Source organism: Podarcis cretensis, assembly GCF_951804945.1.
Source record: "Podarcis cretensis genome assembly, chromosome: 5".
NCBI classification, from domain to species: Eukaryota; Metazoa; Chordata; class Lepidosauria; order Squamata; family Lacertidae; genus Podarcis; species Podarcis cretensis.
The window spans coordinates 66773722-66786617 of NC_137174.1; the positions used below are offsets into that span (position 1 = coordinate 66773722).

The 12896-nt window shown below is 46.5% G+C and overlaps 1 protein-coding gene across 1 annotated transcript in view; it reads right to left on the reverse strand.

The window, feature by feature from the left end:
- The window catches only part of GPC1 (glypican 1), a 208153-nt gene extending 203002 nt beyond the window's left edge, over nucleotides 1–5151 (reverse strand). Inside the window, exon 1 of the mRNA XM_079975886.1 lies at nucleotides 4124–5151. Coding sequence (XP_079832012.1) covers nucleotides 4124–4289 — 166 coding nt within the window. The 5' untranslated portion in view covers nucleotides 4290–5151. The remainder of the gene's footprint in view (nucleotides 1–4123) is intronic.
- Between the last annotated feature and the right edge of the window lie 7745 nt (nucleotides 5152–12896).

Genomic DNA, 12896 nt, shown 5'->3' on the forward strand with positions numbered 1-12896 from the left:
GAGGTTAAGCATTATGAATGACACAAAAAGCCATGTATTGTATTGTGTTATTGTAGGTATGCTATGGGACCCAGGCAGCCACAAGTCATCACAGGCATACAGTCTTACCAACACCATTAGCTGAAAACATATGGATAATCATACTCCTATTTATGCTCTATTAACTATCCAAAAGCTATAAAGGGTTCAGTTCTCAAACTGTTGTTGGGAAGTGCCAACAACGTAACGTCAAGCCTCGATGCAACAGGGATGGGTTCCCCACCTAGAATTCTCCCCAGCTTCCCATTTGCTAGATAAGGAACTTCCCCCATAATCACACTGGGTCTTGACTGCCCAGTTGGGAAGGCTTTCAAAATTCAGCATGGCGCCACAATCAATATCCTACCCCTCTCTCTCGCAGGTGAGGGGCACCGTTGGTGTCAAACACAAATTCTGGATGGCTACCAAAGCCAAACAGAATTTAAGACTCCTGATTCATAGCCTTTCATTTGTACAGAGATGGAAAAGACAGAACTCTCACTCACACTGTAATATACGTATACACTGCTGAAGTTTGTCGTTGCCCAGTTTGGATTGTGTATGAACTCTGGTAGACCTATGAACTTCTTTCCATTTGAGGGCACGCATTATGGCCCAATTTCTTCTCTGGCTGAGATTCTAATAACCCAGTTCCTTCACTCTCCCAATTAGATAAGCTGATGTTGGAGATGGAGGAGATGTTGGAGATAGGGGGTCCTCAAGAGATTGGGAGTGGGATTGGTCCACGTGCTATTCCTGATGTCAATGGGTGTGTGAAATGGGTTGGCTGAGATTCATAAATAGGCAAAGGATAATTTCCCTTTTGGGGGGCGGGGGAGTAATAGTTTTGTTTAATCAGACTGAGGAGGAAGGGGCTCACAAATCACATTCAGCAGCGCAAAGGACATGTAGACACATGATCAAAGGGCTTGGATTATGCTCCTAGTTTGTATAAAGGCAGTCTATTAAATTACAAACCAATATGCTTTAAAGCAGTTGGGAGTGCACGTGTGTTTAAGGCATGTTTACAGATTTCTAAGAGAACTGTGGTCTAAACTACCTCAATTTAAATCCAACCACTTGGCTGCCAAGCGATTGGACACGAAACATAGTAACAAGGTACCTAAACAGTTGCATTAAATATGTACAAGTAATGGGATCCTGAATAGGTAAACTTGCACCAAAAGCTATGGTGCTGTTATTCCATTGCACCCATATAGACTTGAGTTCTTCAGTTTTCTCCTAATGCTGCTGAGCTACACCTAGAAAAAGTTCCAGTCTGCATTTGGTATAATTTATAGGAATAAAACTCCCTTCTGGTTTTGTTGAAGTCTGAACTAAGCCCTCTGTTTAAATCGGGGATAAGGAAGCAGTGGCCAGATGTTGCTGGATTCCAATTCTATCATTCCTGCTGGCTGAAGGAAGTCCAGCAACATCTGGAGGACCATAGGTTCCCCACCCCTGGTTTAAATGGCCAAGAAAAGGAAAATCCCGCTTCAACTATCTGCTTACTCCATGTGAGCAGCTGCAAATACAAGACACACAGGCCAATCCTATGCATGTTTAATTGGAAGCAAGTCTCAATGACTTCCAGAGAACTTACTCCCAAACACTATATGCACAGGATTACAGCCTTAGGGAGCAACTAATCTCACCCTGCAGAAAGTTAAAAAGCAGTATTTGTCCAAATCTTATGAACATCATGCTTGACTATCAAAGTAAAAAAAATATTTCATCCCTGAAGAAGCAAAGGAGCCAGGAGGAACTGTGAATAACTGCAAACTAACAAGACAACTGAAACCATTCTGTAGGGGGCATTCTTTCAAAGCTCACCATATTTCAATGAAGGAAACTATGAGCTGTATGTATCCACCATCATTCGTACTCAGATAAGGTAAAGGTAAAGGTACCCCTGCCCGTACGGGCCAGTCTTGACAGACTCTGGGGTTGTGCGCCCATCTCACTTAAGAGGCCAAGGGGCCAGCGCTGTCCGGAGACACTTCCGGGTCACGTGGCCAGCGTGACATCGCTGCTCTGGCCAGAGCCAGAGCTAGAGCCGCACACGGAAACGCCGTTTACCTTCCCGCTGGTAAGCGGTCCCTATTTATCTACTTGCACCCGGAGGTGCTTTCGAACTGCTAGGTTGGCAGGCGCTGGGACCGAGCAGCGGGAGCGCACCCCGCCGCAGGGATTCGAACCGCCGACCTTTCGATCGGCAAGCCCTAGGCGCTGAGGCTTTAACCCACAGCGCCACCTGCGTCCTCGTACTCGTACTCAGATACATTGAAATTAATGGGCATGACTAACTAAGGTCCACTCATTTCTATAGGTTTACTCTGAGCAAAACTTAAAATACCAACTAACATAACTGCTTCCTCAACATTAATGTAAAACTATTAGGTCTGCCTGGCATACTACTGAACAGCAACCCTAACTAAACTTATCTGGAAGCAAGTTCAATTTAAACCAGTGGGATTTACATCTGAGCAAACAACAGGTTCCAGCTAACCAAATTCTACTCAGAGTAGACCCACTGAAATTAATGGGCCAAAGCTACTGTTCTGCTTCAATTTATAAGAGTCTACTCTGAGCATCCCTAGTAGCGGATACAACCCACTGTCTGAAATTGACTGTAGAGAATAATATTAATGGAATAACGCTGTGGTTTGGCTTTGATGCCTACCCTAAGATTACCTTACTGCTGTGTTTCAATGAGAAAGTTCACACAAGTCAGCTAAAATGAACCATGTCCCCCAGACCTTTTGTATTTTTGCATATTTTGCATGTTTCGATACAGGTAATAAGAAAATACCTTTAAATGTACTCATTTTTTAAAAAGGAAAGCCTCCAATACATACAGAGGCAGTAAGGAAATAATCAAACTGAATTCTGGAACGAACTTTCAGGAGTTACCGCAATCTGCACCTTCCGCTAACTTCCTTGAACAGCTGGGCATTCGTGTGTCTTTTTTAAAAATTGCCAGCTGGTCTTTAAGCCTCTTCCTTCTCAATAAGATGAAGCACACCATCTCTTCTCTTATTACCTTGTGGCATTCTCTAACTTTGAAACCAATCACAATAGTTTTTCATTATCCACACCACACGTCTGGCTCAAATCCTCCAGACTGCATTACAGCCTTATGCTAAGGGCAGATTTATTTGTTTATTTACAAGAACAGCAAATGACACCACCCCCCAATATCACATCGCCTTTAGCAGAAGAGGTTGGAAGCAGAAGGCAAGAGAGCCCTCTACACCACAAATGAAACTCATTTTGAGGCAGCAGTGACACCGGGAATGATGTGTTTTGGTGGTGGCTACTTGGTTTTAAGAAAATGTCTCACAGAGAAAATGTCTCAACCCTCCCTTCAAAAGCAGAATCTTCAGCAGATGCTGGTTTTGCAAGAACCCTCTCAACACAAACTCAACACAAAGTTCCAGGAAATACTGCAGTGGTTAAGTTGCAGCTGACAAAAGGAAATGGAAAAATGGGAAGGTGCTGAATAGAGGGAGGTGGGGGTTGAGAAGAAAGGCAAAGAGCCTCCGGTCTTTCGCCTAAACTAGTTACATCAAAATGGTTTGTTAGATGGATGAATTACAGAAATTGCATCAGTAAGATCTCCCCACTCCACCCCCGCTACCTTTCAGAACACAAAGCCCTACAGGATCTGTACACAGCACCTCTTTCCTGCACCCGGTGCACATGTTTTAGAATGGAAAATCCTGGAGCTCAAAGCCTTCTTCATGTCCCACCTTCGCTCCGGAGCCCCAACACTGAGTTCGCCTACAAATGCAATAGGAAAGGAGTGGCACTCTGCACATGCTCGACAGTTGTCTTCTTTAGGGATAGGCTCACGCGTCTCAAGGCTCAGATATGGATTACAGGACTCAGTTTATTCCCGCGCCTCTCCGTCCTCCATCGGATTAGTTACCAAGCCTGCCCGAGTCATGCATCCCGCTGAGGATCCTGGCAACCCACATTGCTCGGAGATGTGGCAAAAGGGACTGAAGAAGGAGCCCTGGGGCAGAAAACGTGCGCTCCTGGGGCAGAAAAGCCGATAACGGCGGCGATGGCAGAGAACTAGTCAAATGACGCATCTACTCACCCGAGATCTCCGCTTGGGGGACCCCACTCGGGCTGAATCCTTTGGCCCCATAGAGTTGCCGGAGCTCGGCGCAGCTCCTCGGCTTGTTGCCGCCGTCGCTCCGAGCCGACGAGGAAGACGCGGCGGCGACCCACAGCAGCCAAAATCCCCACGGGAAGAAACGCATCCTGCCCTCGTAGCCCGAAAAGGAAGGGAGAAGAACCTGCAGCGGGCGATCCCAAAGCGGCCTCGCTGGGCTGCTGCTGCTGCTGCTGCCGCCTCTCTCTTCTCCAGACAAGGGATCCGGCGGGTTGCGGAGAGGTGAGGGAGACGCGGTCGCTCAGTCCCACCTTCCCTTGGCCATCTCCTCCCTCTGCCTGCCTTCCCAGCTCCGCTTCCAACAAGCACAAGGGGGAAACCCCCAGGGGCGGGCAAGGAACAATGCAATGCCCAGCCAAAGCAAACGGCGCAGGCGGAGGCGCAAGGTGGCCCAGAAAAGCCGCGGGGTCAAGTCGCTTCCGAGGTGGGGCGCGAGGGGGGAAGAAGCGGCCGAGTTTTCACTTCAGGAGAGCGGCGGCTGGAAGGCAGCGCTCGAAAAGGAGATCCCAGGAAATTAAATCCGCGCGCCGGCTGCTCTCACGGCACAGAGACACACAAACGGAGAGAAGAAGGATGAGTGTATAAGGGGCAGGTTTGCACAGAAGACCCGATCCGGTTTCCCTCCTTTTTGTGTGTGTGTGTAGAATATATTTAAAAAAAATCCTCAAAACTACTGCATGGTTCTTAAACGACAGGATGCATCTCTTGACCCGAGGTGGAGAGGGAGTTGCTGGGGGTGCCAAGGAGAAATGCAAACGACTGCAAGCCTCGACGGGCAAAGTTTGAGGCTGGAAAGAAGAGGAGGAGCTGCTGCCGATTGTTCCCAGGCAGCGGCGAACAACTGCGCGAGGCACGCGCCTCGGTGCGCGTCCGATTCGGCCGGCGAGCGGTGGCTGCAAGGAGGCGGCGGCGGCGGCGGCGGCGGCGGCGGCAGCAGTAACAGCAGTAGCAGCGGCACCACCTGCAAAGAAAGCCAGACCCAGAAAGAGGAGGCTCCACACAGCAAGGCAGGGCTTCCCCGCCGGACGTGGCATCACGCCTCCCGACGGCCAATCAGAGTAGGGTATAGCTCCCCCCCCCTCATGCGCTCCCTAACCTATGCTCCGCCCCCTCTTTAGCAACATACTCAGCCGTGGGATGTCTCCTTTCAGAAATCGCGGCTGCTCATTGTTTGAGTCGCAGGCGCCCCCCCCCCCCAAAAGAAGCAACCGGCGCGTTTATGCGCAGCAGCAAAACCCGGAGCACCGCTGCAACTTTCTCTCTTACTGCGGGACGGGAGGAAGAAAGAAAGAAAGAAAGAAGCGCTTTCTGGAACGCACCTCCACCCCCCCCCCGCTTCTCTTTCCCATCGGAAAGCGTTGGGTCTTGCCAAAGCGAATTAAGGCTGTATCGCGAGGGGGAGGGAAGGAGGCGGAGGGGGGAATCGGGCGGTACAGGGCGAGAGAGCCATTGTCAGGCTTGCCGGCAGCCACTCGCTCACGTGGCCGGCGCGCTTCTGCGAAAGAGGAAGGCAGTGGGTTTCGGGCCCATGCATTGCGTGGCTGGTAGGTGAAGCGCGGTCCCCCCCCCCCCTTCCAACTCCAGTAAGTGGTCTCCTTACGGAACCGCATTAGTTCCGGAGTTTTCTGGGGGCGCTTTTAACAGTACAGGATGAAATGCAGCCTGTAATCGGCCCTAATAGTCTCCCCGCTACGTACGCAGGAGGAGATCGATCTTGGATCTCCTCCGCTATCTGGGGAGCGTGCAACGTAACTCCAAAAAGCTCTCGCTGTATAAACTGCCTCCAAAGGCTCGAGGGCAGCAGCTATTGTTCCATCGTCACCGCATCGTGATTGACTGGCTTACGACGCGTTGGTTCCGATCAGGAGCTGCTCTAAAAAAACATACAGTATTCGAATTGACACAGCACTTTTATAGTCGTGGTTTCCAGACAGGGACATTCGTTCTGAGTCAGAGGTCTCTGTAGATCCAAAACAATAGGAAGGCAGGGGAAGGTGAGCAAGGGCAGACATATCTAGAGTTGTCTCCTAATAGGTTCTTCGTTCCCCAAGTAAGCAAATGTGTCAATATCAGTACTTTGCTGCAGTATCAATTGTTTAAAAAGTTAGACCACCAGATACAGAACAAGAGCAGCCTGTGCCCTGCAGGGTGCACAATTTGCCACAGTGCCATGGGAGCAGGCGGCAGCGAACCAGTGCGACTTCTGTGAGGTTTCTGCCAACAAAGGAGAGAGAAAAGACATTTACTATATCGGGAAAGGGATGAGGGTGGCACTGTGGTTTAAACCACAGAGCATAGGACTTGCCGATCAGAAGGTCGGCGGTTTGAATCCCTGTGACAGGGTGAGCTCCCATTGCTCAGTCCCAGCTCCTGCCAACCTAGCAGTTCAAAAGCACGTCAAAGTGCAAGTAGATAAATAGGTACCGCTCCGGCGGGAAGGTAAACGCCATTTCCGTGCGCTGTTCTGGTTCACCAGAAGCGGCTTAGTCATGCTGGCCACATGACCCGGAAGCTGTCTGCAGACAAACACTGGCTCCCTCAGCCTAGAGAGCGAGATGAGCGCCACATCCCCGAGTCGTCCGCGACTGGAACGAATGGTCAGGGGTACCTTTACCTTTATATCAGGGGAACTGCAGTGGACTCCTAGTTTACCAAGGGGGATTGTTGGTTAGTTATGGTAGATGGAGAATAGAATTATATCTGTGCCATTGCACCTGTGCACAAACAGCTGCAATCTTATGCACACTCACCTGGGAGTCAGTCCCACTGAATATCACTTCTAAGCAAATATGCCCAGGATTGCTCAGCTAGAGGCAATGAGTTCACTGAGGCCTAGAAGCACAGCTAATTAGTGCAACTAATCCCCACAGATTCAAAATGTCAGTGGCTGCTCAAAACATCTCAGCTCTGAGCCAAGGGGCTCAAGCTCTAAAAGCAAGCCTTAGAATCTTAGCAGCATCTCAAAAACGGACAACGCTCAGGGGAAGAGAAGCTGTTGGCTGCTCCAGTTTGAGGAGACCTAGTCACAGCCCTACAAGAGGAAAAGGGTAAATATAGGTAAATTACAAAACAGGAGACCAAAGAAGAAGTGGTCCCCAAAGAGTCATTTCTCTCTCTGCCAAGTCATGGATTTTACAGAAAAGTGGCATGTCTAGCAGGTTCTCCATCATTCCTGGAGGAAGGGAAGTGGGCACCTTACTGTTTCTGGTACAAAAGGCCAACAATTGCCTTTTGTTTCATTTTGGGCTGTCACCATTGCAGCTTGGGTGTCTTGGGACTGTTATTGACCCATTCCGCTGTGAATAATCCCGAAAGGGAGCAACTTCTCTGCACTGGCTCTCTTTTTACAGAACCAGCTCCCCTCTGTGGTCTGACAAGCAGCAAAACTGAAGACGTTTCAGTTCTTCTTTAAAATATACTTAGAGGAATTAAACATCCAGTGGGAAAGCTAGAGCTTGGTCAATGTGCCCTGTTGGGTTATCAGCACTTTATTTAACTGTATTGCAATTATTTTGTTTGAATTTTCCTTATATATCTATGTACCCCACCTTGAGACTTAGTGCAGTAGGTGGTACATGAATATTTATATAAATCAAATTATAAATATGTCCATTCTGTTGACAAACACGCATACAGGACACAAAATCATGTGGCTGTCCTTGTTTATTTTTGGGTTTACAGTGGTACCTCAAGTTAAGAACTTAATTCGTTCTGGAGGTCTGTTCTTAACCTAAAACTGTTCTTAACCTGAGGTACCACTTTAGCTAATGGGGCCTCCCGCCCCCGCCGCACATCCGCCACACAGTTTCTGTTCTCATCCTGAAGCAAAGTTCATAACCCAAGGTACTATTTCTGGGTTAGCGGAGTCTGTAACCTGAAGTGTATGTAACCTGAAGCGTATGTAACCCGAGGTACAAGTGTTTCAAGGCATTATATTGCTCCTTCACACTGAGAAGGATGCTCATTTTTAAGAGAGCCTTTTCTGGGGGGGACGATACAGCGTTTTGAATAAAAGGACAGGACTGGATAATCAAGGTGAAAAAAATAGAAATGAAGTGGCTCGTAGATGCTAGATTTCAGCAACCTACAGTCACTTAAGTGAAACGGTAATTGTCCCTTAAGAGACCTAGAGGAGAAAAAGGGAGGAGGCAAAAGAGCACATGAAACAAGGAGGTGTATAAAGAGAGAGAGCAACAAAGAGAGAGACAGTGACACAGAGCGAGAGACAGAAAATCCATCCGGCCACAAAGAGCACTGCTCAGTCAGTCACTAAGGGAAAACGCTGTCTCCTGAACAGCTGATTCAGGCATTACAATGTGATGGGGTGATAAACAGAGGCCATAGCACTTGGCACAAGGTAAGAGTAGGCATCACTGAAAGAACAATCTGTGGTGTCTAAAAAGCAAGGGGAACTGCAGGCCTGGGCAGAAAAAGTTAGTATGCAAAGACATGCACAAAGGGAAACTACAACATTAATACCAAGTCTAGGTGGGGGGCAGGGAGGACTTCGGGGTGATTGCATTGTTCAAATGATTGAACGGAGCCTTCTGTGCTTGGTTACTCAGAAGCAAGTACTTCCAAGCAAAGGCATTTAGGACTGAGTATAAGGCTGCAATCCTGCAGTCATAGGCATTGGTACTGCTGAAATCATAGGGTCATTCCTAACTGGGTTTGTGTTGTGTATGATGGAAGCTACCTTGATTATCAGGAGGTGGACATGCTTTCTAAAAGCTCTGCTGATCCTCTCTTAAATCATAATTAGCTGCTTGGAATAAACAAAAGTATGGTTTCTATTGGGTGAGGACTCTGAGGTCCTCCAGATGTTGGAGTCCAGCTCCTATCAGCTAATGGTCAGGGATAATAGCCACACTTCAGCAACATCTGGAGGGCCAGAAGCTCCTTACCCTTGGTTCATATGGAAGAATGTAAAATAAACTAGTGTTTGTGTCACATTTCCACTCCCTATTCCATAAAACGCCCTCTCGCTGCTATCACACACAGCATGCAGATGACAACAACCCTCAGTTGTCCATTTCAAATGTCATACCAAACAAACCACTGTTTAGCATTACCTAAGTGAACCTGCTCATGCCCTGTGAGTGCACATTACTCTGCCCCTCTCCACTTTTGATGCGACGGTGAGAAGGAAATTGGAAATATCAGCTTCCTGTTTAACACCAACCATGGTTTATTGTTACGTCTGAAAAGGACACACTGTGGTTTAGTGCAATCTATAGCTTGGTTCGCATGTCACAATATTCCAAATGATGGTTTACCAGTAAGGTGTGTGTATGTGGGCCCTTATCTCAGCATGATACAGGAGCAGCAAAGCAGCTGTGCTTTGCTACTCCTGCATCATGCTGAGATAACACAAGGTTTGGCTTTCTGTGTCGTCCCAGCCTGGCTCTCTCTTTACTAACTTCAAGCTGTAGCCAAGATTCATTCGTGTAAAGTCAATGTATTGCATTTGGTGTTGCATCCAAACCAGGTTCAACACCACCATGTTGCACCACATTGATGCAAAGGGCAGTGCAATTGTTTACAATAACACTGACTCTCTAATGCTTCCAACTTTTCATATATATATATATGGGCTCCAGCACTTGGTGTATATACCATGTGAATCACTATGTGATTTGGGTACATTTGTATTTTGAATCTAATTGACTTAGTTGCGATATTTTTATCCCACTTTCCTGCAAGGGACATTCAGGGCTATCAGGATAAAATGGGATTTTGCCCCAATATATCTGACAGGTTAAACAAAACTGTGGGAAGGGACTGGAGATAGCTTTTTTGGTTTGTTTGTTCCAATAGCCTTGGGTGCAACTTTCAGTCTGTCCAAATGGTACCATGGTAATTATAATCAAAGCAACAAAAACGGCCTTCAGATTCTCTTGTTTATTGGATAAACTGTTGTAAGGGACAACCATGGAAATTTATATATACTTAATGCTGCTATCAAATCTTTAAAGGAACAATTTCTCTGAAACCAAACTTGAGAGATCTGGAAAAGACAGCCATGATTAACTGCGTAGGAGTGTTTTTACATTTTCAAAGCAGTACCTAATTTACAAGGTATAAGAGCCAGTCACAGTGGTAAATGCTTACAAAAAATGTAGGTACATTACACAACACTTCTAAAACCCCGAGTTAAAAGCAAAGCCTGCTGTTTTCAATGAATCTTTCAAGTCATGTATTCATGATTGGAGACGAATTTCAACAGTCTCAGTGTGATTTGGGGGGCGTGGTTTGGAATTCCCAAACACTTGTAAAAATCTAAGTGGGTTTTTGCTTATCAAACAATATATCCCATTTTCTTTCCACTGGTTTTCAACCTTTGCTTTCAAAGTGTTGGTTTTGATAGCCTAGTTAGAGGTGGATGGCTAACTAAACACCTTCAAAAAGAGGAAGCATGCCACCAAGAGAGGAAACATCATTTATATGGATGAAAAAATTATGTGCTTTATATAAAGCCCTTTATCACAAGATCTCAGGGCAGTTCACAATATAACAATGATTAGATCAGATAAGGATTTGAGACAGCGAATAATTGAACAAACACAAATCTGAATCACTCACAGGAATAGTAAAACCATAGTTTGGCTTGAGTCGTATGTAATTGTAATGTGGTGCTAAACTAAGGACTGAGATATACAGCTGCAAATAGAACATGTTAAGTGTGTTGTAAAGTGCAGTATACAAATAAGACACTAGATGGCGACAGTGAGCTATGGCAAATTCAATAATTTTTTCAAAAGTTTTTTTAAAAAAAGCATTTTCACAGCTTTTTAAAATAGGTGTATACATTCCACCTAAGTTCCACTCAGAGTAAATTTGGAAATAATTAGTATGTTTTAAATAAATATAAGCCTTGCCACAGGTGGGCAGACTAATTGCCACAGGTGAGACTAATATATATGTTCAGCTTGCTGCCCATGTGCTTAACTGCTGATAGGCAACTTCAAGGATCCTGCATTCCCTTCTTAGGGGTCTTTCTCTTTAAACTGGGATTGGGCCATATAGCCCTTCAAATGAGGAGTCCTCTGTTTAGTAGGACACATCACTACCTTCAAGCACAAGTCATAGCAAGGGAGATGGTTTTATAACGGGAATCCTCAAAATGTGATGAGGACAAGGGATGAGGCATCTATCATCCTTCTTCCAAAGGCCAACCCCTATTCATACAGAGACTATACTCTCCCCGAAATTGAGTGCCAGGCCTCAGCAGGCTCCATGTAGTTGGCTTCCAGGGCCAAGGAGATCTGACTCAGGTGCCCAGAAACTGACGCATGGTCTAAAATAGTTGGAGTTATGTTCCAGAGCAGCAGACAAAGATCAGAGAAGCCAGAGGTGGGTGTGTAGTCAAAAGCAGACAAAGGACAGCTTCCGAGGCAGCAAGCAACCAAGGGGAACTGGGGCCACTCTCCCATTGGCTAGTTAGATTGAACAAGGCAGGTGCCTGAGGCAGTGGTTTTTGGGTGTCATGCAAGGGCAGCAAATTGTTTATTTAATTTATTATTGTTGTATTTTTACTCCCAGGGGGCGGTACTGGTGCAATTGTCTGCTTCGGGTGTCAGAAATATTTTGTCCAGACTTGAGTATGATACATCTTGGCAGGGTGTGTGTATAACCATTTGCTGTTCCACCTCAGACAGCAAAACATCTTGGACTGGATCTGACTGTAGCATAGACAGCATATTCGCACCAGAGATGAACCAGAGTTGGGTGAGATTCTTGAGCTGCTAGTTGAGCTATCTGTATACAACTTGCATTTACAGCATGGCTTCCCCAAAGAATCTTGGGAAATATAGTTTTTCCAGGGTGCCGGGAATTGTAGTTCTATGTGAGAGAGGGTATAGTTCCCAGGGAAGCAATGTGCTTCAAATGCACTTTTGATGTATAGTGTGTACACAGTCTGTGAGTCAAACTGCACATTATGCTACCCATGCTCTTTTAAAATGTGATTTTACAACTGAAGTTGTCTCTGTCTCTCTCTTTTTAGCAAAATCAGATGCCAGGCACCTCAGTATAGACTGGAACAGCAGGACAAGGGGAAGGTTAACGCTTAAGCCCATGTTAAACAATTGCCCCTGAAGCTGCTGTTCCATGCAAATAGCAGCTTCAGGTCAAAACAAGTAATGTGGCAATTTTCAGTTGGAACATGGCATAGGGTAAAGGGTAGGAATCCCTCCTTTTCCTCGTGGTCCCAATCCCAATTGTTAGAGGGAGAGAACAATTGCAAACATTCTTTTGTATGCATGCGCTTGGGAGCAAGCTCTGGGGCTGATGCTTTAAGGACCTGGTAAAGAGGGGCTGCCCCTAAACACTGGAGTCAGTTAAATGAATGCTCTGACAGGTTGGCACTGCAGCCTTCAAAGTACAGCATTCAGTCTGCCAGGTTTCCAGTGAAAATCACATGACGGTTCAGCAAAGGGTCTGGTGCTGGATCGTGACTGCTGTGAACTGCAGCTCAAGACCCTGTTGACACCTGACACAAACTCCGACATGGACCTTCATTCCTATACTCTGCCATTTCATTATTGTCATAATCCCCAGCATCTGACGTGATTTAGCTTGCAATCCTAAGCGCTCTCCCTAGCCTCACTGAATATAGCACAACCTACTTTAGAGTAAACATGTATCGGGCTGTGCCACATCATAATCTCCGCATTACTCGATAAGGCGAACACTG